General features: G+C 59.1%; 4 protein-coding genes and 1 pseudogene across 5 annotated transcripts; 2 read left to right on the top strand and 3 right to left on the bottom strand.

Annotated features, from left to right (window-relative positions):
* Window positions 1–491: 491 nt before the first annotated feature.
* On the top strand, window positions 492–3,115 carry LOC103109677 (glutathione S-transferase P). The gene is made up of 7 exons (XM_060175930.1): window positions 492–525; window positions 620–685; window positions 899–1,005; window positions 1,100–1,187; window positions 1,286–1,389; window positions 2,628–2,735; window positions 2,857–3,115. The coding sequence occupies exons 1-7, from the start codon at window positions 507–509 to the stop codon at window positions 3,043–3,045; spliced, it is 681 nt and encodes a 226-aa protein (XP_060031913.1). The 5' UTR covers window positions 492–506; the 3' UTR covers window positions 3,046–3,115.
* A 5,632-nt stretch (window positions 3,116–8,747) lies between these two features.
* Window positions 8,748–9,691, bottom strand: LOC103109570 (small nuclear ribonucleoprotein-associated protein B-like). The gene has a single exon (XM_016186214.2). It carries the CDS (start codon window positions 9,675–9,677, stop codon window positions 8,940–8,942), a length of 738 nt encoding a protein of 245 aa, XP_016041700.2. The 5' UTR covers window positions 9,678–9,691; the 3' UTR covers window positions 8,748–8,939.
* Window positions 9,692–13,996: 4,305 nt separating this feature from the next.
* Window positions 13,997–19,232, top strand: NDUFV1 (NADH:ubiquinone oxidoreductase core subunit V1). 2 transcript variants are annotated; one of them, XM_007518674.3, is made up of 10 exons: window positions 14,075–14,232; window positions 15,025–15,107; window positions 15,182–15,352; window positions 16,196–16,379; window positions 17,452–17,641; window positions 18,022–18,234; window positions 18,347–18,513; window positions 18,655–18,736; window positions 18,844–18,989; window positions 19,092–19,232. In XM_007518674.3, the coding sequence occupies exons 1-10, from the start codon at window positions 14,161–14,163 to the stop codon at window positions 19,176–19,178; spliced, it is 1,395 nt and encodes a 464-aa protein (XP_007518736.1). In that variant the 5' UTR covers window positions 14,075–14,160; the 3' UTR covers window positions 19,179–19,232. The 2 variants fall into 2 exon arrangements, with proteins under 2 accessions (XP_007518738.2, XP_007518736.1); XM_007518676.3 differs by lacking the exon at window positions 15,025–15,107 and having other exon boundaries at window positions 13,997–14,232.
* Window positions 19,233–19,460: 228 nt separating this feature from the next.
* Window positions 19,461–21,899, bottom strand: LOC103109679 (double C2-like domain-containing protein gamma; annotated as a pseudogene).
* Window positions 21,900–24,152: 2,253 nt separating this feature from the next.
* NUDT8 (nudix hydrolase 8) lies at window positions 24,153–25,746 on the bottom strand. Its single transcript, XM_007518790.3, has 4 exons — window positions 25,466–25,746; window positions 25,067–25,199; window positions 24,545–24,622; window positions 24,153–24,459 (listed from the first exon to the last, which is right to left on the bottom strand). The coding sequence occupies exons 1-4, from the start codon at window positions 25,657–25,659 to the stop codon at window positions 24,232–24,234; spliced, it is 633 nt and encodes a 210-aa protein (XP_007518852.2). The 5' UTR covers window positions 25,660–25,746; the 3' UTR covers window positions 24,153–24,231.
* Window positions 25,747–26,185: the final 439 nt, after the last annotated feature.

Here is a 26,185-nt window from a genome sequence, read left to right as displayed (position 1 = left end):
ACCTACTAGTGGGACCGGATTTCCCTGCGGCTGGGCTGGCACTGGCACATGCTAAGGCACCGGGAAGGTTCCGGAAGCCAGGCCCAGCCCTCATGTGTGTCCACCAAGAGTCTGCAAATCCTGAGTGGCTACAGGAGCCTGGATTTCGGGGAGGGGGGGCTGGGGAGGGAGGAAGTATGGGGGACGCTGGGCCCAGCCAGGGTGTCACGGGGCAGGGCGGGTGCAGTGAGTCAGCACTGAGGGCGGAGCAGTTGGGGTGGGGGCGGGACTGGGACCACCCTTATAAGGCTGCAGGCTTCCTGTCCGCCCGCCCTCTCTGGAGCTCTGCTCTTACAGTCCACGCTCGGCCTCCCTTGTCCACGCAGCAACCAGCAACCAGTGAGTCTGTGCAACTGGCAGCTCCCTGGAGTTGGGTGCGGGGCCGGGAGAAGGGGATGCTCGGAGCTGCTGGGGTGGGGCAGACATGGCTCAGAGTGGCCCCACTGTGCGACCCCCCCCCCAGCTTTATGCCGGGGCTTCTAGAAGGTTCAGCGCCACCCCCCTCCCATCCCTACCCCTGCAGCCCAGTGTCCACAGCAGGGCCTGGGGGTTGCGCTGCCCCCTTAAGACCCTCCCCCAGACTCAGGAAGTTTCTCTCTGCCTCCTCCAGTGCCGCCTTACACCATCGTCTACTTCCCGGTTCAAGGTAGGCGTCTGTCACCCCGAGAGGGAGGCAGGGTCTGGGGGCTGCGGCCCAGGGCCCCTCACCCACTTCTGGGAGACCCCAGGCCTGCCGCCTTTGTTCTTTCACCACGTGATTTCACCCTGGACCCTCCTGACCAATCAACCCCCTGCGTGCAGCCCAGGTACTGAGTTTGGAACCTGTGTCCCCACACGCTGCCCCCTGCCCCCTCCCCAGGGCGCTGCGAGGCCATGCGCACGCTGCTGGCAGACCAGGGCCAGAGCTGGCAGGAGGAGGTGGTGACCAAGGACAGTTGGTTGCAGGGTCCACTCAAGGCCACCTGTGTGAGTGACCAGCCTGGGCTGGGCAGCAGCTGGGCGGGTGGGGATGGGCGAGCCAGCACCCCTCAGCGATCCCTGTGTCCCCCCTCCCCACCAGCTGTATGGGCAGCTCCCCAAGTTCCAGGACGGAGACCTCACCCTGTACCAGTCCAATGCCATCCTGAGACACCTGGGCCGCACCCTGGGTGAGTGAGAACCTCGGCGCCAGCCCCCCCCCCCCTCCCCGGCAGCCTCACGGAGGTGGAGGTGCGTGGGGTCACCTGTGTCCCCCTCCCTCTCCCAGGGCTGTATGGGAAGGACCAGCGGGAGGCGGCGCTGATAGACATGGCCAACGATGGCGTGGAGGACCTTCGCTCCAAGTACGCAGCTCTCATCTACACCAACTACGTGAGTGGCCGCACACCAGCTGCCCCCACCCGGCTCTGGCTGGGCTGCTGGGGCCCTTTGCGGGCAGGTCACCGTCCTGCCACGGGCTGGAGCCCAACAAGGACACACAGTCCCAGCAGCGTAGGGACAGGGGTGGCTGGTCCGGTCCCCTCGGCAGTGGCCGGGCTGGGGCAGGGGCGGAAGGAGGGAGATCTACAGGAGATCTACAGGGGTGATTCCCCCCCCCTTTTTTGTCACCTGGTCATCACTAGGGCTCCAGTGCCTGCACGGCCCCCACTGTTCCCAGCAGCTTCTCTTTTTACCCTTTCTCTCTCTCTTTATATTTATTTATTCCCTTTTTGTTGCCCTTGTTGTTTAATTGTTGTAGTTATTGATGTCATTGTTGGATAGGACAGAGAGAAATGGAGCGAGGAGACGGGGAGAGAAAGACAGACACCCGCAGACCTGCTTCACCGCCTGTGAAGCGACTCCCCTGCAGGTGGGGAGCTGGGGTCTCAAACCGGGATCCTTAAGCCAGTCCTTGCGCTTTGTGCCACATGTGCTCAACCCGCTGCGCTACCACCTGACTCCCCCTTTTTCTTTTTTTTACTTTTGCATTTTTATTTTATTTGATAGGACAGAGTGTGTGTGTGAATGTGTGTGTGTGTGTGTGAATGTGTGAGTGAGAGTGTATGAGAGTGTGTGTGAGTGAGAGTGTCAGTGTGTGTGTGAGTGTGTGTCAGTGTGTGTGAGTGTGAGTGTGTGCGTGTGAGTGTGTGTCTGAGTGTGAGTGTGTGTGTGTGTGTGTGTGTGTGTGTGTGTGTGTGAATGTGTGAGTGAGAGTGTGTGTGAGTGAGAGTGTCAGTGTGTGTGAGTGTGTGTCAGTGTGTGTGAGTGTCAGAGTGTGTGTGTGTCAGCGTGTGTGTGTGTGTGTGTGTGTCTGAGTGTGAGTGTGTGTGTGTGTGTGTGTGTGTGAGATAGAGGTGGTACTGCAGGGGCCACAGGTCCTGACAGCGTCCTGCTTGCCGGCGTGGGTTCTCCCGCAGGTAGCAGGGAGCCACAGAGGAATCTGAGCAAGCAGTGACCAAGTGTGACTTCTAGAAGCATTTCCCCAAAGGGGAACTCAGCATGTGGCCGTAGCCTGGGGCTGGGGGGCAGTGGGGACCCCGAGAGTGGACACACTCCAAGCGGGCCAGGGGGCAGCTGGGAGCAGCACGGGAGGGTCGGTCGGGAGGTGACGCTGACACCTCTTCCTGCAGGAGGCGGGCAAGGAGGCCTACGTGAAGGCGCTGCCCGGGCACCTGAAGCCGTTTGAGACCCTGCTGTCCCAGAACCAGGGCGGCAAGGCCTTCCTCGTGGGTGACCAGGTGAGCGCCCCTGCCAACACCCTCATGTCAGAGCCCAGAGGGGGCTGGTTGCAGCAGGCTGGGCTTGAGGCCCCTCTCTGCCCCCAACCCCTCCACTGAAGCCCCCCGCCCTGCCCCTCAGATCTCCTTTGCTGACTACAACCTGCTGGACCTGCTGCGGATCCACCAGACGCTGGCCCCCGACTGCCTGGGCGCCTTCCCCCTGCTCTCAGCCTACCTGGAGCGGCTCAGCACACGGCCCAAGATCAAGGCCTTTCTGGCCTCCCCCGAGCACCTCAACAGGCCCATCAACGGCAATGGGAAGCAGTGAGGGCCGACGGCCCATGGCGGGGGCTGCCTAGTCCCCCGTCTCCCCAGGATCAGTAAAATTCCCCAGAGCATCTGCGCTGAGTTTCCTGGGAGGGGCTAACCTTCCAGTCTGGAGAACTCTGGAAAAGGAGAGAAATAAAAAGAAAGAATAGAAGGAGCTTGGTGGTTGGCGCACATGTTACAGTCTGCAAGGACCCGGGTTCAAGCCCCTGTTACTCAACTGCACGGGGGACTGAACCTGGGACTTTGGAGCCTCAGGCATGAAAGTCTCTTTGCATAACCATTATGCTATCTACCCTTGCCCTTTCTCTCTCTCTCTCTCTCTCTCTCTCTCTGGTTTATGATTGTGCAGGGGATTGAATCTGGGACTTTGAAACCTCAGACTTGAGAGCCTCTTTGTATAACCATTATGATATCTACCCCCACTCTCTCCCTCTCTCTCTCTCTTCCTCTATATGTACTCTTCCCCCTTGATTTTTCTCTGTCTCCATCTAATAAATAAAAAATAAAATAGAGGGAGCTGGGCAGTGGCGCAGCGGGTTAAGCACAGGTGGTGCAAAGCGTAAGGATGGGTGTAAGGGTCCCGGTTCGAGCCCCCGGCTCCCCACCTGCAGGGGAGTCGCTTCCCAGGCGGTGAAGCAGGTCTGCAGGTGTCTGTCTTTCTCTCCCCCTCTCTGTCTTCCCCTCCTCTCTCCATTTCTCTCTGTCCTATCCAACTACAACGTCAGCAATAACAATAATAATGATGATAAACAACAAGGGCAACAAAAGGGGGGAAAAATAAAATAGAAAGGAAGAAAGAAAGGTAGGTCAGGGCTGAAGGGGCCACAAGCCAGAAAAGGGGGGAAGGGAGAAAGAGATGGAGAGAGAGAGTGCAGTTACATAATCACACTAGCACTCTAGTCCAGCGGGCCGCCTGCCAGAAGGCCTGCATCCCGGAGAGCCTGTGGGACTTGGGGGACACACTGCCTTGGGGGGCTGCTCCTGGCTTCTTCCTGTCTCGTGGGAAGAGCAGTGACAATGGCTGCTTCAGGAGCAGCCCCTCAGGTCCAGGTTCTTAAGGACAGATTCAGACAAAGAACAGCCCAGCCGGGGGCAGGGGAGGTGTGGGGTGCTCCCAGACTTTTCACGCCTGAGTTTCTGAAGGCCAGGTTCAAACCCCTAATAATAAGCCAGAGCTGTGCAGTGCTCTGGTGAAAATAACAGTAATAATAATGTGGAAACCAAAGTACATGCCACAGCCACGTCCCCACCCTGAGCGGGCTGGGACCCCCAGGCTCACCCCCGGGTGGGCATGTCACCCAACACAAAGCCCGTATTGTGTTGTTTACTGGGCGCTGCCGGTACTGTGAACAGAAGGGCTGTCCATGCTGGTGACCTGGGGCAGACAGAACACTGGCTGTGGCCCTGCCCGGCATCACACTCAAGCTGTGACAGTGTGACGGCCCAGGGAGAGGGGGGAAGAAGATTTCTCCTGACCATGGTCACCCCCACGTCGTTGTGAAGTGTGGCGATGGAGCTGCCACCCCTTAGCAGCCTTCCGCTGTTTATGAGCAGTCTTCAGAGAGAGGAGAGACCCCACAGCACTGCCCTGCCATCCACAGACCACCCTCCACCCACATGCGGTGCTGGGGCTCAAACCCAAGGCCTTCTCAGCTTTTTGCTGTCTATTCAACGATTTCCCAGTCCTGAGAATTTCCTCCTTCCTTTATTTTTTTCTCCTCTTTCTTTCCTTCTTTTTAAAGATTTTATGTATTTATTTATTTACCTCCAGGGTCATTGCTGGGGCTCGGTGCCTGCACCACAAATCCACTGCTCCTAGAGGCTTTTTTTTTTTCCCTTTTGTTGCCCTTGATTAATTTTTTAAATTTATTTCTTTATTGGGGAATTAATGTTTTACATTCAACAGTAAGTACAATAGTTTGTACATGCATAACATTCCCCAGTTTCCCATTTAACAATACAACCCCACTATGTCATTTATCATCCTTCATGGACCTGTATTCTCCCCACCCACCACCCCAGAGTCTTTTACTTTGGTGCAATACGCCAATTCCATTTCAGGTTCTACTTGCCCTTGTTTAATTTTAAAGATGTTTGATTGATGAAGAGGAAGAGACAGAGAGGAAGCACCAGAGCATCCCTCTGGCTCATGTGCTGGCAGGGTCTGAGTTCAGGACCTCAAGCTTGAGAGCCCAATGCTTTGTCCACCACAACTCCCAGGCCGCTGGAAGCCACCAGAGCACCGCTCAGCTCTGGCTCAGGGTGGTGCTCAGGGCACCCCTTTGACCACTGGACCTCCCGACCGCTGAGCAAGAGTCAAAAGCTGCACTGTGCAAGGACCCCAGTTTGAGCCCCCGGCTCCCCACCTGCAGTGTGGTGTGGGTGGGTCATTTCATAAGCAGCGGTGAAGCAGGTCTGCTGCAGGTGTCTGTCTCTCCCCTCTGTCTTCCTCCTACCTTAATTTCTCTCTGTCCTATCCAACAACAACAAAATGCAAAGAAAAAAAAATCCCTCCAGGAACAGTAGATTCATAGTGCAGGCACCGAGTCCCACTGGAGGCAAAAAAAATAAACAAACAAACAAATAAATAAATAGCTGCACTGTGGCCTCAGAAACAACACATTACAAACCCTGCAGTGGGGAAACAGAGTGCTATCTTTTTACTTGCTCTTGGGACATTTACTGAGGTTTCATGCCTCAGAGAGACTTCCAGAATATTCTAGAGTGAGAAGAGAGAATTAAGACAGGTGACAGTTTAATCATAAGGCAACACAAGGGAGGAATTAAAAAAATGGGAAACGGGCGTGGTCCGGGAGGTGGCGCAGTGATAAAGCTTTGGACTCTCAAGCATGAGGTCCTGAGTTCGATCCCCGGCAGCACATGTGCCAGAGTGATGTCTGGTTCTTTCTCTCTTCTCCCATCTTTCTCATTAATAAGTAAATAAAATCTTTTAAAAAAAAGGGAGACGGGGGTCGGGTGGTAGCTCAGTGGGTTAAGTGCATGTGGCACAAAGCGCAGGGACCGGCGGAACGATCACAGTTCGAGCCCCCAGCTCCCTACCTGCAGGGGAGTCGCTTTGCAGGCAGTGAAGCAGGTCTGCAGGTGTCTGTCTTTCTCTCCCCATCTCTGTCTTCCCCTCCTCTCTCCATTTCTCTCTGTCCTATCCAACAACAACGGCATCAATAACAATGATAATAATGACCACAACAATGGTAAAACAACCAGGGTAATAAAAAATGAGAAACCAAAATAAACTGTAATGTTTATAGATATGATTATTTTATTATTTTTAGGGAGAGAGAGAGAGAGAGAGACCACAGCACCGAGGTGCCCTTCAGCGTAATAGTGGCCAGGCTGAGACCTGGGTGACATTCATGGCAAAGCAGCACACTCTTCAGGTGAGCCATTTCAGCAGTCCAGAAGTATATTTAAGACTTATTCAGTGACAGATCAAACCTGAGACCCCAGGGGGTCAGGCGCTACTGCAGAGGGTTAAGCTCACATGGCGCTAAGCACAAGGATCCCAGTTTGAGCCCCCGGCTCCCCACCTGCAGGGGAGTCGCTTCCCAGGCGGTGAAGCAGGTCTGCAGGTGTCTGTCTTTCTCTCCCCCTCTGTCTTCCCCTCCTCTCTCCATTTCTCTCTGTCCTATCTAACAGTGACGACATCAGTAACAAGAATAATAACCACAACAACACATAATGGAAACCCACTATATGCCCGGTCCTTCTCGGTGCTTTACAGAAATAACTACATTCCTGAACCAGGCAGATGGCACCAGCAGACACGCAACAGACTTTCAGACATGAGGCCCCAGGTTCAATGCCCAATACTACCATAAGTCAGAGCCGAGAAGTGTTCTGGATTGCAAAAATAATTAGAGATTTTTTATCCATTGAAATGATGCTTTGGGGCACAGATAACTAAGCATCGCCCAGTGCCACACAGCTGTGGGGGAGTCCGAGATGGAATCCTAGCTAACTCCAGCCGCAGTGTGCTGAGGCCCCCGTTACCAGCCGGAGCACCAAAGATGGCGCACCAAAGATGGGGGTGGAGCAGTGCTGTGCTTTCTCTCCCTTTCTCTTCTCTTCTCTCTGTCCCTTCTTTTCTTTCCTTCCCTCTCCTCTCGCTCTCTAAGAATATAGAAGAAAATTACTGAGGTCATCTCATCTTTATCCTTCTGTTTCTGACTTATCTCACTTAACATGATTCCTCCAAACTCCATCCAAGATGAGGTGAAGAAGGTGAATTCACCATTAAAATTTTTTTATATTTATTTATTCCTTTTTGTTGCCCTTGTTTTATTTTTATAGTTATTATTGTTGTTATTGATGTCGTTGTTGGACAGGACAGAAATGAAGAGAAGAGGGGGAGACGGGGGGGGGAGTAAGACAGACACCTGCAGACCTGCTTCACTGCTTGTGAAGCAACTCCCCTGCAGATGGGGAGCCGGGGGCTCGAACCAGGATCCTTATTCTGGTCCTTGGATTTTGCGCCACGTGCGCTTAACCCACTGTGCTACCGCCAGACTCCCTGAATTCACCATTTTTAATAGCTGAGTAGTATTCCATTGTATGTATAGACCAGGACTTGCTCAGCCACTCATCTGTTGTTGGACACCTGGGTTGCTCCCAGGTTTTGACTATTAAAAATTGTGCTGCTATGAACAGAGGCATATACAGATCTTTTTGGATGGGTATGTTTGGTTCCTTAGGAAATATCCCCAGGAGAGGAATTACAGGGTCACAGGGTAGGTCCATTGACTAATCAGAACATAAAGCGAGACACCAAGCAGAACCTGGACTGGGTTTGGTGTCTTGCACCAAGTTAAAGGACTGAGGAGGGGGGCTTTCAGGTCCTGGTGCTGATGGTGGAGGAGGACCTGGGCTGGGGGGAGAGTGTTCTGCAGAAAACGGAGGAATTTTACACATGAGTCAACAAATGTATTTACTGTAAGCCATCAATCCCCCCAGTTAAAAATAAAAGGAAAAAAATTGCTCTGGGCTCACTCCCCAGCACACACAAACAAAACAAAACAAAACAAAACAGTGCTTTGGAAAGGGATCTCCTTAAAGCTGGCAACCGCAGCCCAGCAAACCTTACACTGACAGTGTGGCCCAGACCATGGCCACTCTGAGGCACTGTTCTCCGTGCGAGCTGGGCCAGGCCTCTGTGTTGTACCTTCACGCCTGGCTGAAGGAGAGGCCTGTCCTTGGGCGGCCGCTGGGCAGCCAACCAAGCCAAGCCCAGATCAAACTGCCAAGAAAAACTGACATTCTATTTCCCGGGAACACTTTGGGGACCAGAGATTTCCCCAGATGCAGCAAGTGTCCTGCCAGAGGCCTCTCAGAGCAATGGGGGGGGGAGACCCCGTGTTCTACAGAACACAAGTAAAGGGTGTGGGAGAAACACCTGAGACAGCGGTGCTCCTGTAACTGCTTCCGGTCTCCAGCTTTCTCTAAAAAGCCTTTCATGTTTCAGCCCTGGAGGTGGTGCACTGAATAAGGTGCGAGACTCTGAAGCACAGGGTCCCGTGTTCAATCCCTGGCTGTGATGCTCTGGTTCTCTCTCTCTCTCTCTCTCTCTTTTTTTTTTTTTTAAAGATATTCTTTTTAAGAGTTTACTACAAACTAGTTTCACAGGCTAAAAGGAAATAAAAGGTTTATGTACAGCAAGCATTACGGGAAACAGGCAGGGAGCTGAGGAGGGCCTAGGATGAGTCTAGGGCCTTGGAGGGCACAATCCCGGGGGAGGGGGCCCTGTAAGGGAAACCAGACAATCCTGTGATACTCCGTGAACAACAGCATAACAAACAAACAGGTCTGTAGTAACGTGGCCCTGGGGAACCGGGCCCACGCTTCTGCGGAGCTACTTCGTAACTCTGTGGCCAAGGGTCAAAGAAGGCCTCTCATCCCAGGGGGAGGGGGCCGCATTCCTGGAGGAGGCATGCCCATTGGAGTTCCTCTTCCAGGGGGTATCCCCACTGGGGGACCCATTGGAGGCCTCATACCGGGAGGTGGGCCCATCATGCCGGGAGGGGGTGCCCCTCTGCCCATAGGTGGGGGAGGACCTCCACGGCCCGGTGGGTACTGGGTTGGAGCTCCCGCAATACTGGCTGTGGCAGCAGCTGCAGCAGCAGCAACGGTGCCTCTTCCTTGTGGGGTCATCACCTGCTGGGATGGCCCACCAACACCTCGGACTGGCCCAGCAAGTCCTGCAGGAGCCTGTGGCATGGGAACACCGGCTGGGATTCCTCTGCCAGCAGCCCTGCCGATACCTGGGCCTCCAGCAGCTCCAGCCAGTGGCACTTGGGCTATGTCAGTATCTTTGGGAGGAGGTCCCTCTGCTGTCATAGAGCCCAGGTTTTCCCCTCGAAGCAGCAGCAGACCAAGGACTAGTTTTTCTTCTCTTTCTGCTTGTTTCGAGTTCTTCGGCTTGATCTTCCTGAACTCATCACAGTCACACAGGATCGAATTCATATGCTTGTCAAAAGCCTTGAAGGTGCCAATGAAGATGCGGCCGTCTTGCAGGATGCACCTCATCCTGCAGTCGGCGTGCTGCAGCATCTTGCAGCTCTTGCCCACGGTCATGGGGGCGGTTTTTGATGGCTCCGATTCCCACTGGGTCCCCATCTCTTTTTTCTTTTCTTTCTTTCCTTTTTTTTTTTTTTTTTTTGCCTCCAGAATTATCACTGGGGCTCAGTGATACACTCGAATCCACTGCTCCTGGAGGCCATTTTTTCCCTTTTGTTGCCCTTGTTGTTTATAATTATTGTTGGATAGAACAGAGAGAAATGGGGGGCGGGCAGAGAGGGGGAGAGAAAGACAGACACCTGCAGACCTGCTTCATTGCTTGTGCATCAACACCCCTGCAGGTGGGGAGTCAGGAGCTTGAACAGGGATCCTTAGGCCGGTCCTTGGGCTTCGCACCATGTGCGCTTAACTCACTGCGCTGCCACCAGGTGCTCCCATCTCTCTTTCTCATACATGAATGAATAAATACAGGAATATCTAAAATCCCTATTAGTGGGATCCTTTAGAACTCCACTTTATTTTGCATCTACATCTTTCCTTCAGTCATTCCACATTTCTGTTTTGGTCTTTTTAGTTTTAGGGTTTTGGTTTGTTTGTCTGTTTGTTTTTACTGCCCAGTTCTGACTGCTAGTGTTGCTGAGGCGGAGCCTGGGTCCTTCGGTGCCTCAGGCATAAAACTCTTCTTTTTTTTCTTTCATAAGTATTTTTTCCATAACTTATTTTTGCTATTTCCCCAACCTTAGTTGAGGTTTTTTTATCTGCAATATATAGAGTACCAAGAAAGATAGATGATGGGGAGTTGGGCAGTAGCACAGCGGGTTAAGCGCACGTGATGCAAAGCTCAAAAACCAGCATAAGGATCCCGGTTCGAGCCCCTTGCTCCCCACTTACAGGGGAGTCGCTTCACAGGCGGTGAAGCAGGTCTGCAGGTGCCTGTCTTTCTCTCCCTCTCTCGGTCTTCCCCTCCCCTCTCCCTTTCTCTCTGTCCTATCCAACAACAACGACATCAATAATAACTACAAGAATAAAACAACAAGGGCAACAAAAGGGAATAAATAAATATTTTTAAAAAGACAGATGATGATAGGTGATAACAGATGATGATAGCTGATCAGTAAGCCAGAGCACCAGGAATGGAACCAGAAGCCTCCAGCTTGCAAGGCTCTGCCAGCTAAACTATTTCCCCAGCTGCTATTTTTAAAATGTTAACTAACTAATTAATTTAATCTGTTATGAGACGAGAATCAGCATGAGGGAGACCAGATGCTCATTTCTGGCAGAAGGTGGTTTTGGGATCGAACCTGTGGCCTCTGGGAACTCAGCCGTGCATGAGTCTGCAATCTTTTTTTACATTTTTTTAATTTTAAATTTATTTTATTTATTCCCTTTTGTTGCCCTTGTTTTTATTGTTGTAGTTATTATTGCTGTTGTTATTGATGTCGTCGTTGTTGGATAGGACAGAGAGAAAGATAGACACCTGCAGACCTGCTTCACCGCCTGTGAAGCAACTTCCTTGCAGGTGGGGAGCCGGGGACTTACGCCGGTTCTTGCGTCCATGGAGACAAAGATAATTTCAGAGCTATGCTGGCAGGCTGGGCCATGGGGACATCAGACACATGTAGGGCCATACAGGGGACCTGGAAGCTGCTGAGGGAGGCAGATGGCACAGGCTGGGGCAGATGCAGAGGGGTACACGGAAACCAGGGCCTGGGGCACCCTCCCGGGAGGCGGCGGTGTCCTGGCAAGAAGCTCTTGCTGGGTGAAGGCTGAGCAGCAGCCTCAGGGTCCCTTGGCCTTCACTGAGTTCTGGCAGTCGTGCCTCCCAGGGGGCCCCTCAGTGACACTGACATACTGTCCTTTTCTGGAACCTGGGCTCATTCTTCCCGCGCCGAGCATGTGAGGATTGGGAGAGAGCACTTGCCAAACGCTTGGCACAGAGACAGGCATAGTGTGAGCCGAGCCCCTGTCCCCGGCCCCTGTCCCCAGCCCAGCACTGCCAGGCTGCCTGGCATCCACTTGACCCACTTACCCAGGGGTAGGAGGGGTCCCACCTCAGGCTCCATCCTGTCCTTCCCCCCCTCCCTGTCCCAGAGGGAGGACTCTCCTCTGAGCCTAGGATTAGCTGTGTAATCCCCAGATCTGCCAGGCAATCTCTTGCCCTGCCCTGAAGAGGGGGCCCCAGACTGGGAGCCTGGACTGCTGGGTGCTGGGCTGGAACAGCCTCCCTCCCATCCAAGAGCTGAGATGCGGTGCTTGTGCTTAGTTCTGCTCTGGGAATGCCGCTGGTTTCCTGCAGTGACTGTCCTTGACCCACGAGCATTTGGGGGTTGGGGATGGTGTATTCTGGGCAGGGGGGAGAAAAGCTAGGGTTCCAGGCCAGTTTATCATCTAGGGGCCTGAGTCCACGGACATGGGGTGAAGCCTCCAGAGAGACAGAGGCAGAGAGAGAGAGAGAGAGAGAGAGAGAGAGAGAGGGAGGGAGGCACTGAAGCTTCCTTCAGCACAGTGGAGGCAGGGCTCAAATCTGGATCAGACACCTGGCAAACCTTATCCAGTGAGCTCTGTGGGCAGCACATACCTCCAGTGATCATGGGGGGAGGATTCCAGGACGAGAGACTAGAGGAGACAGGTCACAAGGGGCGGGCCGGGTGGTGGCGCACCTGGTGGAGTGCACATGTTATAGTGCACAAGGACTGGGTTCAAGTCCCTGCCCCCCCCCATCTGTGGGTGAAAGCTCTCCTTTTGCACTGGGGAGGTGGCTCAGTGATAGAGCTTAGAACTACTATCACAGGGAGCGGGTGGGGCAGAGCGGTAGCGCAGCGGGTTAAGCGCACATGGCGCGAAGCTCAGGACAGGCATAAGGATCCCGGTTCAAGCTTCTGGCTCCCCACCTGCAGCAGGTCTGCAGGTGTGTGTCTTTCTCTCCCCCTCTCTGCTTCCCCTCCTCTCTCCATTTCTCTCTGTCCTACATAACAACAGCAGCAATAACAACAACAATAATAACAACAACGATAAACAACAAGGGCAACAGAAGGGGAAAAAAATAGCCTCCAGGAGCAGTGGATTTGTAGTGCAGGCACTGAGCCCCAGCGATAACCCTGGAGGCAAAAAAAAAAAAAAGGAAGAAAGAAAGAAATTACTAAACTACTATCATCACATCCCAACAATGACAACATCAATAACAACAACAACTACAAGAATAAAATAAGGGCAACAAAAAGGAATAAATAAATACATTAAAATTTTTCTTCTAATGTTGATTTATTTATGTTCCCTTTTGTTGCCCTTGTTTTATTGTTGTAGTTATTATAGTTATTGTCTTATATTTATTTTCCCTTTCGTTGCCCTTTTTTTTTTTTAACTGTTGTTGTAGTTATTCTTGTTATTGATGTCGTCGTTGTTGGATAGGACAGAGAGAAATGGGAGAGAGGAGGGGAAGACAGAGAAGGGTAGAGACAGACAGACACCTGCAGACCTGCTTCACCGCCTGGGAAGCGACTCCCCTGCAGGTGGAGAGCCGGGGGCTCGAACCGGGATCCTGACGCCGGTCCCTGCGCTTAACCCGCTGCGATACGATCTGGCCCGACTCCCGCAAAAAATACTTTTTTTTAAATTTCTTTATTGGGGAATTAATGTTTTACATTCAACAGTAAATACAATAGTTTGTACATGCATAACATTCCCCAGATTCCCATTTAACAATACAACCCCCACTATGTCATTGATCATCCTTCATGGACCTGTATTCTCCCCACCCGCCCACCCCAGAGTCTTTTACTTTGGTGCAATACGCCAATTCCATTTCAGGTTCTACTTGTGTTTTCTTTTCTGATCTTGTTTTTCAACTTCGGCCTGAGAGTGAGATCATCCCATATTCATCCTTCTGTTTCTGACTTATTTCACTCAACATGATTTTTTCAAGGTCCATCCAAGATCGGCTGAAAACAGTGAAGTCACCATTTTTTTACAGCTGAGTAGTATTCCATTGTGTATATAGACCACAACTTGCTCAGCCACTCATCTCGCAAAAAATACTTTTATTAGCGCGACAGACAGGCAGGCAGGCAGGCAGGCAGGCAGATCCAGAGCACCACTCATCTCTGGCCAGTGTGTTGCCTCCGGATGGAATGCGGGACTCCATTCCTGTCCGGCCTGAGCTGCACCACGTGGCCGTCTACTCCACTCTGGATAAACAAACGAAATCAGTAAATAGAGGCAGAGAGGCCAGCAGCCCCGAGTGTGTCTCTGGGCAGAGAGCTGAGCTGGCAAGCAAGAGACTCACAAGGAGCCGAGGCGCGCGGGGCCGGTCAGCATCGTGGCTATGCAAAGACTCTCCTGCCGGAGGGGCCCACGGCGAGTTTCCGGACTACAATTCCCAGCGGCCTCAGCGCCGACAGCGAGCTTCCGGCCTCTCGGGCCCTCCCCCGGAAGTCATGACCGAAAGAGGGCCTGGGAGGCTTTGGGGCCCGTCGCCGGGTCATGACGCTCTTCCGGTGCGCCCCCTAGCGTCCGGGTCGCGCCGGCTCCTCCGCCTCGCCGCGGTGAAGGTGACAGCGGGAGGTGACCCGGCCGGCCCCCCGCGATGCTGGCGGCGAGGCGACTGCTCGGCGGCTCGCTCCCCGCCCGGGTGTCTGTGCGTTGCAGCGGCGACACGGTGAGGCCCGGCCTGGGCTGTCTGCGCGCCGGTGTCGCCGCGGGGCCGCGCTCCCTCCCGCCCCCCGCCACCCTGCGGGCGAAGCGTCCCGGTCGCTTCCTTCTCTGCCGCCTTCCCTCTGCCCTTCCTCCGCGGCCGTCCCGATGCTGAAAGCCGGGGCGCCCTCTGCCCCAGCGGGGATGCCCACCCCGGCCACGTGCAGCCCTCGACCTCACCTTTTCGCCCGCTTGACCTTAAACGGCCCGACCGCCACCACCTTTGGCTGGTTCGCTTGCCGCTGTCGAGCCCGGGATCCCCTGCCCGCTGTGCCCCGGCCCCGGCCCCGGCCCCGGCCCCGGCCCCGGAGGTCTCTGCCCCCAACAAGTGGCCGCACGGCCCGTCAGACCCCAGCGTGATCGGGCTCGGGCCCGGGACAGGCCGACCAGCAGAAAGCACCGTGGCCTCCAGGGTGCCGAGGTTCGGGGTGGGCTTCGGGCCTCCGGCGGCCCCTGCTCCCAGCCCAGCCCCACCTGCCGCTCTGGGCGAGTTCATCCATTTTGAAAGGAGCCTCAGGTTTCTGCTCCGTTACGTGGAAGACGACCTCCCCGGTGAAACGGCGTCTGGGCTCGCCCGCACTTGGCGGTGGGGGAAGTTACGGTGCTGCAAAGAGCTCTGAGCCCCCCACCCCCACCCCCTACCCCCGTCCCCAGTTCAGCCCCTTTCTCATCGGGGACCCAAGGGTGTCCGTGCTCGTCGCATGGCCCCTCGTGGTCCCAGAGCTCTGCTGGACCTTCTCACCCTCTGTGTCTCCAGGCAGCGCCCAAGAAAACCTCATTTGGCTCACTGAAGGATGAAGACCGCATTTTCACCAACCTCTATGGCCGCCATGACTGGAGGTGAGCCAGGGCCCCTCGCCTGGTGCCTCCCTGGCCACGACCTTTTCCTTCATGGCCTCCCTCACTCTGTCTAGGCTGAAGGGAGCCCAGAGTCGGGGGGACTGGTACAAGACGAAGGAGATCCTGCTCAAGGGGCCCGACTGGATCCTGAGTGAGGTCAAGACGTCCGGCTTGCGGGGCCGTGGGGGCGCCGGCTTCCCCACCGGCCTCAAGTGGAGCTTCATGAATAAGCCCTCCGACGGCAGGTGTGTGGACGGAGGCGGGCGGGGGCTGCAGAGATTCGGGGGGAGGTGGGGGTGGCCGGGGTCTACCCCGGCGCTGGACTGTTGACTTGCGAACTGCGAGTAAGTGAAGTGGGTGGTCTTTCTGTACATGGGCTTGTTTTGCACAGAGACGGGGAATTGGGGGGGGGGGAGACAGAGACACCTGTGGCCTTGCTTCAGGACCTGGGGAGTTTTTCCCCTGCAGGTGGGAACTGGGTCCTTGAACCCTGGTCCTTGCACACTGTAGCGTGTGCGCTCTGCCAGGTGCGCCACGGCCCAGCCCCCAGGTAGACAGTCAGCACAGCTGTGGCCAGCAGCAGACTCTGAGCTCCAGCAGGCACAGGAGATTATTTTAAAGATCTTTTAAAATATTTATTTATTCCCTTTTTGCTGCCCTTGTTTTATTGTTGTAGTTATTATTGTTGTCATTTGTTGTTGGATAGGACAGAGAGAAATGGAGAGAGGAGGGGAAGACAGAGAGGGGAAGAGAAAGACAGACACCTGCAGACCTGCTTCACCGCCTGGGAAGCGACTCCCCTGCAGGTGGGGAGCCGGGGGCTCGAACCAGGATCCTGACTCCGGTCCTTGCGCTTCGCACCACGTGTGCTACCGCCCGACTCCCAGGAGAGACATTTAGAGCAAGGAGAACAGAGCTGCCCCTGGGATAGACCTCAGAGTCTGGCGTGTAGAGCAAGCAGGACTCCCCAGGAGCATGTTGGGAGGCAAAGAGACATTGACTCTGGTTGGGGAGACTCCGGAGGTTCCCCCGGGTGGACGGGGCGGGAGGCGACCTGTGTCTGCAGCCGCAGCCCCGTGACCCCACAGGCCCAAGTACCTGGTGGTGAATGCGGACGAGGGGGAGCCCGGCACGTGCAAGGACCGGGAGATCATGCGCCACGACCCCCACAAGCTGGTGGAGGGCTGCCTCGTGGGGGGCCGGGCCATGGGGGCTCGCGCCGCCTACATCTACATCCGCGGGGAGTTCTACAATGAGGCCTCCAACCTGCAGGTGGGCGCGGTGGTCTGGGGGAGGGCTGGGCCTCTCCTCTTCGCGCCTCCTGTGTGTTCCAGAGCCTCCACAGGGCTCTGAATAGCAGCTGGCGGCATGGCGTGCGGTTACTGGGGGGGGGGGGGGGGGGGCAGGGCCCCTTACGTGTGGCATTTCACCGTCTGTGTCTGGACGCTGCTGACTTGATCTTTCCAGGAGGGAGAAACACAAGCAGGGGACCTTGCCAGGGCTGCAGGATCCCCTGTGGCGCCAGGGCTTCCGTGTGACCCAGGAGGCGACACTGTGGCTGGGGCTTGGGCCCTAAGGGCGCGGGCTCCTGTGCTTGGGCTCCGTCCGGCATTGAATGTGCCAGAGGGGCTGTTCCTCTCCGTCTCTCTCCCTCTCTCCCTCTCTCCCTCTCTCTCTCTCTCTCTCTCACGCTAGTAAGTAAAACACATCCTCAAAGGTGTGTGCACCCTCCCTGGAGATGCTCGAGCCCCACTAGATGTTTTCAGTCTCCGGGGGCTTCTCTGCTCAGGAGCGGGGCTTGCGCTTCCTAAAGCCAAGAAGGCCCACACTCAGACCCTCCTGGGCAGTGTTTGCTTAAGGCTTCATTATGTCTGTAAAGTTCCTCTGTTTTCTTTTTAATATTTTTTTGTTGCCCTTGTTTTATTGTTGTAGTTGTTGTTGTTGATGTCGTTGTTGGATAGGACAGAGAGACATGGAGAGAGGAGGGGAAGGCAGAGAGGGGGAGAGAAAGACAGACACCTGCAGACCTGCTTCACCGCCTGTGAAGCGACTCCCCTGCAGCTGGGGAGCCGGGGTTCGAACCGGGATCCTTATGATGGTCCTTGCGCTTTGCACCACGTGTGCTTAACCCTCTGTGCTACCGCCCGACTCCCGTAAAGGTCCTTAAAAAAGAACGCCCGTCACCAGACAACTTGTGACTTGGTACTGTGAAGGCAGCACCCTTCACCAAGCACCCCATGTCTGGAGGCAGCTGTCACACTGGGCTTGGTGACAGGCTCATTGGACGTGGGCCCTGGAGTGTCCCCAGGTTCTCGCCAGGGTGCCCTCACACTGCTGTCCACAGGTGGCCATCAGGGAGGCCTACAAGGCTGGTCTGATCGGCAAGAACGCCTGCGGCTCTGGCTACGACTTTGACGTGTTTGTGGTGCGCGGGGCTGGGGCCTACATCTGCGGCGAGGAGACGGCGCTGATCGAGTCCATCGAGGGCAAGCAGGGCAAGCCGCGCCTGAAGCCGCCCTTCCCCGCCGACGTGGGTGCGCCTGGCTGCTTTCAGGGCCCGCAGGGTCATTCTGAAGGGGTTTGCTCCGGGCTGGGGTCTGCAGGAGTGGGGTGGTGACAGCGCGGAGATTCCACCAGGTCTGCTGCAGACCCCGCACACACACCAGACACCCAAGTCCTGCTGCAGTTGCGGCAGGTGGGGGACAGGAGCCATACGGGGGGGAGTGGCTGGCAGGCAGCCCCCGGGATGGTGCTCTCAGAGCTCTGGCTCCCCCCACCCCCACCCTGTTAACACAGCAGTTAAGTCTTGACAACGAGCAGAACACGAAGGGCTGAAAGTGCCCTGGGACAGACCCGTAGCCCGGGAACCTGCCCCACCCTGGCCACCGCTGACCCCTTTGTCCTGTCCCTGCAGGGGTGTTTGGCTGCCCCACCACCGTGGCCAATGTGGAGACTGTGGCCGTGTCCCCCACCATCTGCCGCCGTGGGGGCGCCTGGTTTGCCAGCTTTGGCCGTGAGCGCAACTCAGGGACCAAACTGTTCAACATCTCGGGCCATGTCAACCACCCCTGCACGGTGGAGGAGGAGATGTCTGTGCCCCTCAAGGAGCTGATCGAGAAGCACGCGGGTGAGCCGGCCCGTGGGGAGGCGAGGTGGGGCTGGACCTGACCTGGCCGGCCCGTCAGGTGTGACATCCCCAGCCCTGACCGTGTCTCTCTCGGGGCCCGGCTGGCGCCCAGGCGGTGTCACAGGGGGCTGGGACAACCTCCTGGCCGTAATCCCCGGCGGCTCGTCCACCCCGCTGATCCCCAAGTCCGTGTGTGAGACGGTGCTGATGGACTTTGATGCGCTGGTGCAGGCGCAGACGGGCCTGGGCACGGCCGCCGTCATCGTTATGGATCGCTCCGTGAGTGGCCTCCTCTCCCCCACCCCCCAGGCCAGCGGGGCCCCGGGTTCCATGGCCCAGGATGCAGATGGGGCGGGGCGGGGAGCAGGGGTGTCGCCCGGGGACGCGCCTACTGAGCCGCCACTGCCCCTGGTCACCTAGACAGACGTCGTGAAGGCCATTGCCCGCCTCATCGAGTTCTACAAACACGAGAGCTGCGGCCAGTGCACCCCGTGCAGGGAGGGTGAGTGCCTGGTGGGGTGGGGGTCCTGCACCTGGGCACACAGTAGCTGCGCCCCCCAGACACACAGGCCCGGGGCGCTCAGACCCCTCCTTCCGCCCCGCCTGCAGGTGTGGACTGGATGAACAAGGTCATGGCGCGCTTTGTGAGGGGGGACGCCCGGCCGGCCGAGATCGACTCCCTGTGGGAGATCAGCAAGCAGATCGAGGGCCACACCATCTGTGCGCTGGGCGACGGGGCCGCCTGGCCCGTGCAGGTACCCGCTGCCCTCCGCCGGGGGTCGGCTTGGGGTCCCTCTTCCCCTGGTCCCCCACCCCCCAGGGCCCGAGGCGCCACCTCACCAGCTCCCACTCCCCAGGGCCTGATCCGCCACTTCCGGCCGGAGCTGGAGGAGCGCATGCAGCGGTTCGCCCAGCAGCACCAGGCCCGGAGCGCTGCCTCCTAGGCCCTCGGGAGGCCTCAGCCAGGTCGGGCAATAAAGTCGCTGCCGCCTGCTCCCGCACACTTCTCTGTACTCTGCTCTTCGCCCTGCCCCTGCCCCTGCCCCCAGGTCTGAGGCCTGGACGGCTCTTGGTCCCCTGTGGCAGAGCCAGTCTCCTGGAGCACCCTGGATGCCCAGTCCTCATGGAGGACTTTGGGGGGCGGGAGTGAGGGGGCCTGTGGCCGCTAGCCGGCCTAGGAGGGAGGGAGCACTCAGAACTGGCCGGCCGGAGAGAGCAGGCTGTAGTCCAGGGGAGATGTTTATTCTCGCTTGGGACATGGGCTGAATTTGAAAGGGAAGGGTGGAAATGCCACATCTGACGGGTGGGCGTGGGGGCAGGGGCAGGGCGGCCGGGCCCCACTAGTCGCAGAGCTGGGGGGACACGACGTCCAGAGGGTGCCACAGCTCCAGCCGCCGGTCACTGCGGCCCAGACACTGGTGCCAGTGCCACTGCCGGTCCCTGCCGGCCTGTCCACTCAGCTGCACCCCGCCTGGGTGGGGACGGGAGTCAGGAGCCTCGAGGGAGCCTGAATCCCCCCAGCACCCCGGCTTCCGGCTCACCTATGAAGTCATCGGTCATCCCCAGGTCATAGTCCCACACAGACACCAGCAGCGTCTTCTGCGCCAGCACCTCCCTGGGGCCCGCAAAGAAGAACTCCTGCCGTGCGGGGAGGGGGCCGGGAGGGGGGCTGGCCCTGGGGCCCCCATAAAAACTGCAGAGCGAGGAGGGGGCCTGGCCCTGGCTCCCAGCCCCACCCTGCGTCCTGTTTCCCGCCGGGCCTGGCACCTCATTGAACTCGGGGTTCAGCGTCTTCCTCCGAACGCTGGTCTTGAACTTGGATTTCTTCCCCACGTTGGGATGCAGGACGCTGGTGGGAAGGCTGGGCTGGGCTGGGCTGGGCTCAGTGACCCTGGAGAGCTGAGCCCCTCTGCCCGACCCCACGCGGCCACACTCACAGGCAGACAAAGGGGGCCAGGTGGGCGCAGCGCAGGACGCCCACCAGCAGGCCGCCCCTCCGGGAGCTGGAGCAGAGCGACAGGAGGATGCGGCCACGCTCCTCCCCGCCTGCCGCCTCCGCCTCCTGTGGGTCATAGGGCTGTCGCCTCCGCCTCCTGTGGGTCATAGGGCTGTCGGGGCTCGGAGACCCTGTGGCCGCCCCACCCAGCGCCTGGGCCCAGCAAGGAGGTGGCAGAGCGCTGGCTCTGCCGACGGGCGCTCAGCTCGGCTTCTGCTGGGGGGGGTCGCCCCAGCCTGGCCCCGTTCCCGCTCAGGCCGCAGGGCTCCTGTCCCGCCTCCCCCGGGACCGCAGCGGCTCCCCCTGCCACGCACCTCGTACAGGGACATGCCGCGGGCCGTGTCCAGGTTCCGGGGCCTCTTGGCCTGAAAGAGTGGCCGGTGAGCCCGCGGGCGCTGCCCGGCAGCCTCCCCGGCCCGCCGGCGCCCCTCACCAGCCGCCGCTTCTCCAGGCACACGGCCAGCGAAGCTGCGGGCGCGGTTGGGCGCCAGCTTCCGCAGGGGCACCCGCAGCTCGCCCGGGGGGGCGCCCGCCAGCGCCGCAGCCGCGGGTCCTCGCACACGCACAGCCTGGCGGCGGAGGTCAGCGGCCGCCGGGGGCCCGCGGAGACACCCCCCCCCCCGCCCGCCCAAGAGAACCCCCATCCCGCCCCGGGGTCCCCCATCCCGCCCCGGGGTCCCCCATCCCGCCCACGGGGACCCCATCCCGCCCCGGGGTCCTCCATCCCGCCAACGGGGACCCCATCCCGCCCCGGGGTCCTCCAGCCCGCCCCGGGGTCCCCCATCCCGCCCCGGGGTCCTCCAGCCCGCCCCGGGGTCCTCTCCATCCCGCCCCGGGGTCCTCTCCATCCCGCCCCGGGGTCCCCAGCCCGCCCGTGGGGTCCCCCAGCTTTCCCCGGTCCCCCTCACCGCAGGGTCTTGCGCCCCGCATCCTGGCGGGTGAAGCCGTGGTAGGTGAGCGTCTCCTCCCAGACGGGCCCCCGGGCCGCACACCGTGCGGGTCCGCAGCTGACTGGCCTGGGGGCGCGGCAGGTCCTCCGGGGCACGCGCCTCCGCCGCCCTCCCCAGAGGCACCCGGAGGAAGGAGGGGCACGGCCTCACCTTGCTGGCCCCGGGGAGCAGGTGGGCTTTGACGTAGGTGTCCACCGGGCCCGAGGCGGACAGGTCCCCCAGCCCCGTCCCCACCCCACGGGGGTGCTCACCTTGGCGCGGTGGGCAGTGCAGTGCAGGGCGCTGTTGTCGGCATCGAAGAGCAGCGTGAACTCCAGGGTGCCCAGGGCGGCTGCGGGCGGGCGGCGGGGTCAGAGGCTGGACAGCGACCCCCATCCTCTCCCCACACTCAGTGCTGCCGTCCCAGCCCAGCAACCCCTCTCCATCCCTCACTCCCGGCCCAGCACCCACCCTGGGCCCAGCACCCACCCCGCACCCCCTCTCTGTCCCCCACCCTGGGCCCAGCACCCACCCCGCACCCAGCACTCACTGCTGTCCTCTGAGTCGCCCTCTGGCTCCGTGTCAGGTGGCGAGGCCTGGGCGGGGCAGGGCCTGGGGCTCGCGGGGCGGGCTCTGCGATGCGGGAGAAGTGCGGGGAAATAGTCCGAGATGAGCCGTATGGGGCCTGGGCTCACGTCGATGGCCATATGTTCCTGCATGGTCACCCGCCCGGGGCCCCGCTGGACTCCCGTCCTCAACATGAGGCACCCACACTCCGGGCCCTGGGCTGCTCCCGGGGATTCCGTGCTGGGGCTGCCAGGCTGGCCCAGGGAGAGCGAGAGGGAGTGCCCCGCCACGGAGCCAGGAGGGCTGGGGCCGGCACAGACAGCCCTGCCCGCCACCCTCCTCCTTCACAGCTGGGCCCCAGGGTTATTTTTGCCACCATCATGTGGCCCAGGTGCCAGGACAGAGGGGAGTGTGGAGGGGAGGTGTGAGTTGCCAACTTATGCCAACAAGAAGGGGGTGAGTTGCCAACTTATGCCAACACCAGCTCTGTGTCCCTATATGAATTAATAAATGTTGGGGGGCAGCACAGCGGGTCAAGTGCACGTGGCGCAAAGCTCAAGGACCAGCATAAAGCTCCCCACCTGCAGGGAAGTTGCTTCACAGGTGGTGAAAGCAGGTCTGCGGGTGTCTATCTTTCTCTCCCCTCTGTCTTCCCCTCCTTTCTTGATTGATTGATTTATTTTCCCTATTCTTGCCCTTTGTTTTAATCGTTGTTATTGATGTCGTTGTCATTGGCTAGGACAGAGAGACATGGAGAGAGGAGGGGAAGACAGAGAGGGGGAGAGAAAGACAGACACCTGCAGACCTGCTTCTGCCCGACCCCCTTTTTCTTTTTCTTTTTTTCCCAGAGCGTTGATCAGCTCTGGTTTACAGTGGTGCAGGGGATTGAACCTGAGACTTCAAAGCCTCAGGCATAACAGTCTGTTTGCATAACCATCATGCTGTCTACCTCTGTCCTCTTTGTTGATTTCTATCTTTCTGTATAGCCATTATGCTCTGGGACACTGGTTTCTCTCTCTTATCCAACAACAGTAACAACAACAAGGGCAACAAAGATGGGGGGGGAATGGCGTCCAGGAGCAGTGGGTTCATGGTGCAGGCGCCGAGCCCCAGCGATAACCCTGGAGGCCAAAAAAAAAAAAAAAAAAAGACGGGTGGCCTTGGGATCTCCGTGCTTCAGTTTCACAGCTCCTGGCCACTGCCATTCAGAGACATTCAGAGAGACTACATCACCTCTGCCACGTCCATGTGCTGGGGCTTGAACCTGGGTCATAGCATGTGACCGACCACCCTACCAGGTGGCCTCTCCTTGCTGCATGAGTCAGATCTGGTAAAAAACCCCCCCACACACACACACACAGGGAATGATACCCCATCTGTTCCTGTCCCCAGAGCCCCTCCCCAGCTCTGCCTGGCCCTGGGTCTCCTTAACCTCCGAGCTTGGCCCCTGTGTGGCGACCACCCTGCCCATGGCCACTCCTGCCCACCTCTGGTCCTAAGGTTCTCAAGAACTTAAGAATTGACCTGCCTGACCCCTCTGACTCTCTCTCCGGTGGCCCCTTGGGGACTCTACCTCTCCCCAGGCCTGAGCCCTGTCAACCGCTGGCTTCCACCTCCAGCCACCATGTGACAGGCTTAGGGATGGGCATGTGACCAACGTGCGACTCTGGGTTAGGTTCGAGAAGGAAGAGTTCTGTTTTCTGTCACTGGGACACTGCCTCTCCTCACCTTTCACCCTGTGCCACACTTCTGAGAGTGAGAGCCAGCCAGTGGAGGACACAGCAGGACTAGACAGGTCCCTGGATCCAGCCACGCCTGAAGCTGTCCTGGAGTTTGTGATCTTTTTAGATAAAGTCAGCTTGTGGGTGGTTTTCTGCTGCCAGTGGTCCTGATTCATTCTGCCCACAAAGCCTTCCGAGACCAACATAAGGTCAGCCCCCACCAACTCCCTGAGAGTCTTGGTCTGTAAATGGACATATAACTTTATTATTAGCACAGCTAATTAACGTGCAGACAGGATCATCTGTGTCTGGTCCCCAAGTTGAGCCCCCTCCCCCTGGAGGGCAGGTGGCATCAGGCTGTGCTGCAGAGGTGGCTGGGGGGGGGGGGGGACGCTTTGCAGCAATGTACAGGCTCCCTTCCTGAAGCCCCACCTGGGACAGCTGGGCCGGGGAGAGTGCCGAACCTGGCCCAGCACAGGGCTCTGGAATCAACAGCTCAGCTCCCAGCTTGGGGGGTGGGGGGAGCAGGCCAGAGTGCCTGTCTGCCTTGAGCCCTGTCTCCCCACTAGGGGCATCATGTCACCCCCCCAGAGGGCTGGGGTAGCAGCACAGGGCACACAGCAGGGTGACGGGTAAGAGCCAGAGGCGCCCGACCCCCCGGGGAACGCCCAGAACCACCACCACACAGAAGCAGGAGCGGCCAGAGTAGGTGAAAGCGCTTTATTCAGTGCTGAAGTGCAGGCAGCCTGGCAGGACCATGGTGGGTGCTGCTGGGGGCCCGGCCTCAGCCCCTAGACCACTTGGGGGCGACGAGGCGAGGCTGGTAGGTGCCGGGAACCAGCAGCTGCAGGCTGAACTCAGTGATGACCGCGGTGATGCCCCAGACGCGGTGGGGGCCGTGCAGGAAGACGGGCAGCGTGTAGCTGAAACGCCCCTCCTTGCAGAAGTGCGTGTAGCCCTGGTTCTGGGACTGCAGCAGGTGCGCCAAGGGCAGCGCAAACACCTCGTCCACCTGCGGGCGGGGCACGCGGCATGCGGGGATCGGTGCCAAAGCCTTCCCCTTTGGGGACACCCCGGGTCCCCAGCCCCCTGCTCACCTCATCAGGGTTGGGCCTTAGGCTCTGGGGGTCCAGTGGGCCCACGCTGGCAAGGATGGGGACCACCGTGGTCTTTTTCTGGGGAGGGGCCGGGGCAGGTCCTCAGGGGCGGCACAGCTCTGCCGTCTTTGGGGGGGGGGTGATGACAGGAACACCCACCTTGCCACCCAGGGCTGCCCAGGGCCTCACGCCAGTCATGCCACGGATATGGGCACACCCTAGTGCAGGCCCATTCAGGCCTGGCCTTCACGGACCTTTGCTTCATCAGAACGAGCCCCCCAAGAGCCCCTCGCCTAAGCCCTTGTCGGGCTGACCCTGGGCCACCTTACAGGGACCCGAGTCCCAGGTCTCACCTCCCCACGGAAGGACAGTGGGGCCCTGGCCCCTGTGCTGCGAGCTGGGTGCGGGACAGGCAGGAGGCGGGCTCCTGGGGCCTTCCTTCCACTCCGGGCCCCCGTGCCCGCAGTCCCCTCCTGGGTCCGGCTCTGGGTCTTAGCCCCCGGCAGGTGGGCTGGGACTCACCTGGTCGTATAGGGGCTGCAGGGCTCCCCACACCTGCTCGGGGGGCACCGCCAGGCCCAGCTCCTCCCGGGTCTCCCTCAGGGCCGTGTCCACCACGTCCTGGTCCGTGGGGTCACACTTGCCACCTGGGAAGCTGAAGGGCACAGGAGTCTGGGGCTGGCGGGTCACGGGGGGCTGGGGGGCCCTCCCGCAAGCACCATCTGCCCAGAGCCCCCCAAAGCCAGTGTCCGGAGGCTCGGGGCATCTCCCTGAGCGCTGGAGGTGCGGGACAGGCTCCGGGGCTCACACACGCCACTGCTGCGGCAGGGGGACCCCTGGGGGCCCCCACTCCGCGGGGACCGGCCGCCAGGGGGCGCGCGCCTCCCGGAGCCGGTGACCGCCCGCGCGACCGGGCCGTACCTGACGTCGCCCTTGTGCTTCCCGGCCAGGCGGCTGGAGCGCAGCGTGTAGAGCAGCGCGGGAACCCCGCGCACCGAGCACAGCGGCACGAGTACCGCGGCCGCCGCGGGCCGTGAACGGAGCCGGGCCGTGGCCGCCGCCAGCAGCCGCCGGCAGCGCTGCTCGTCCTCGGCCGACAGGCAGTCGGGCAGCATGTCGGGCCCGGCGGCGCCGGGTCGCGGGGCGCCGGACTCCAGAAGCCCGGGCGGGGCCCCGGGTCGGCCGCGGGAGGGGGCTCGGGAAGCCCCGCCCAGAGCACGGCGCCGTGGGCGGGGCCTAGGCAAACCCCGCCCCTCGGAACAGGGAGTCCGCCCAGAAGCCCCGCCTTCCGGGGTGAGGGGCGTGGCCTCCCTTGGACCGCGCTGGGAGGGGTGGAGCGAGCCGGGCGTGTGGGCGTGGCCTGAGGCGGAAGGGGCGTTCCCCAGGCGTCAGTTTCGGGGAAGGCCTGTCTGGGGCGAGGCACGTGGTCTGGCACCTGACTTGCTGGGGCGAGTACCCGCCTTTAGCGCGGGTGTCGGGGTGTCTGGGTGGAAACAGTCGGGAATCCACGTCGCTCCGTGTCTCACATGGGTGGTTGGGTCCCCACATGTTCCCCAGACCCCACTCTGGGGGTGTCATCAAATCCCACGTAGGACGGTGGAGTCCCTGCCATGGGATGTCTGCACCCCTCCAGCAGGGCCT

The sequence above is a fragment of the Erinaceus europaeus genome, chromosome 17, assembly GCF_950295315.1.
Source record: "Erinaceus europaeus chromosome 17, mEriEur2.1, whole genome shotgun sequence".
NCBI lineage: Eukaryota > Metazoa > Chordata > Mammalia > Eulipotyphla > Erinaceidae > Erinaceus > Erinaceus europaeus.
Note: the sequence above shows the minus strand (reverse complement) of the source record. Positions and strands in the feature narration are given on the sequence as shown.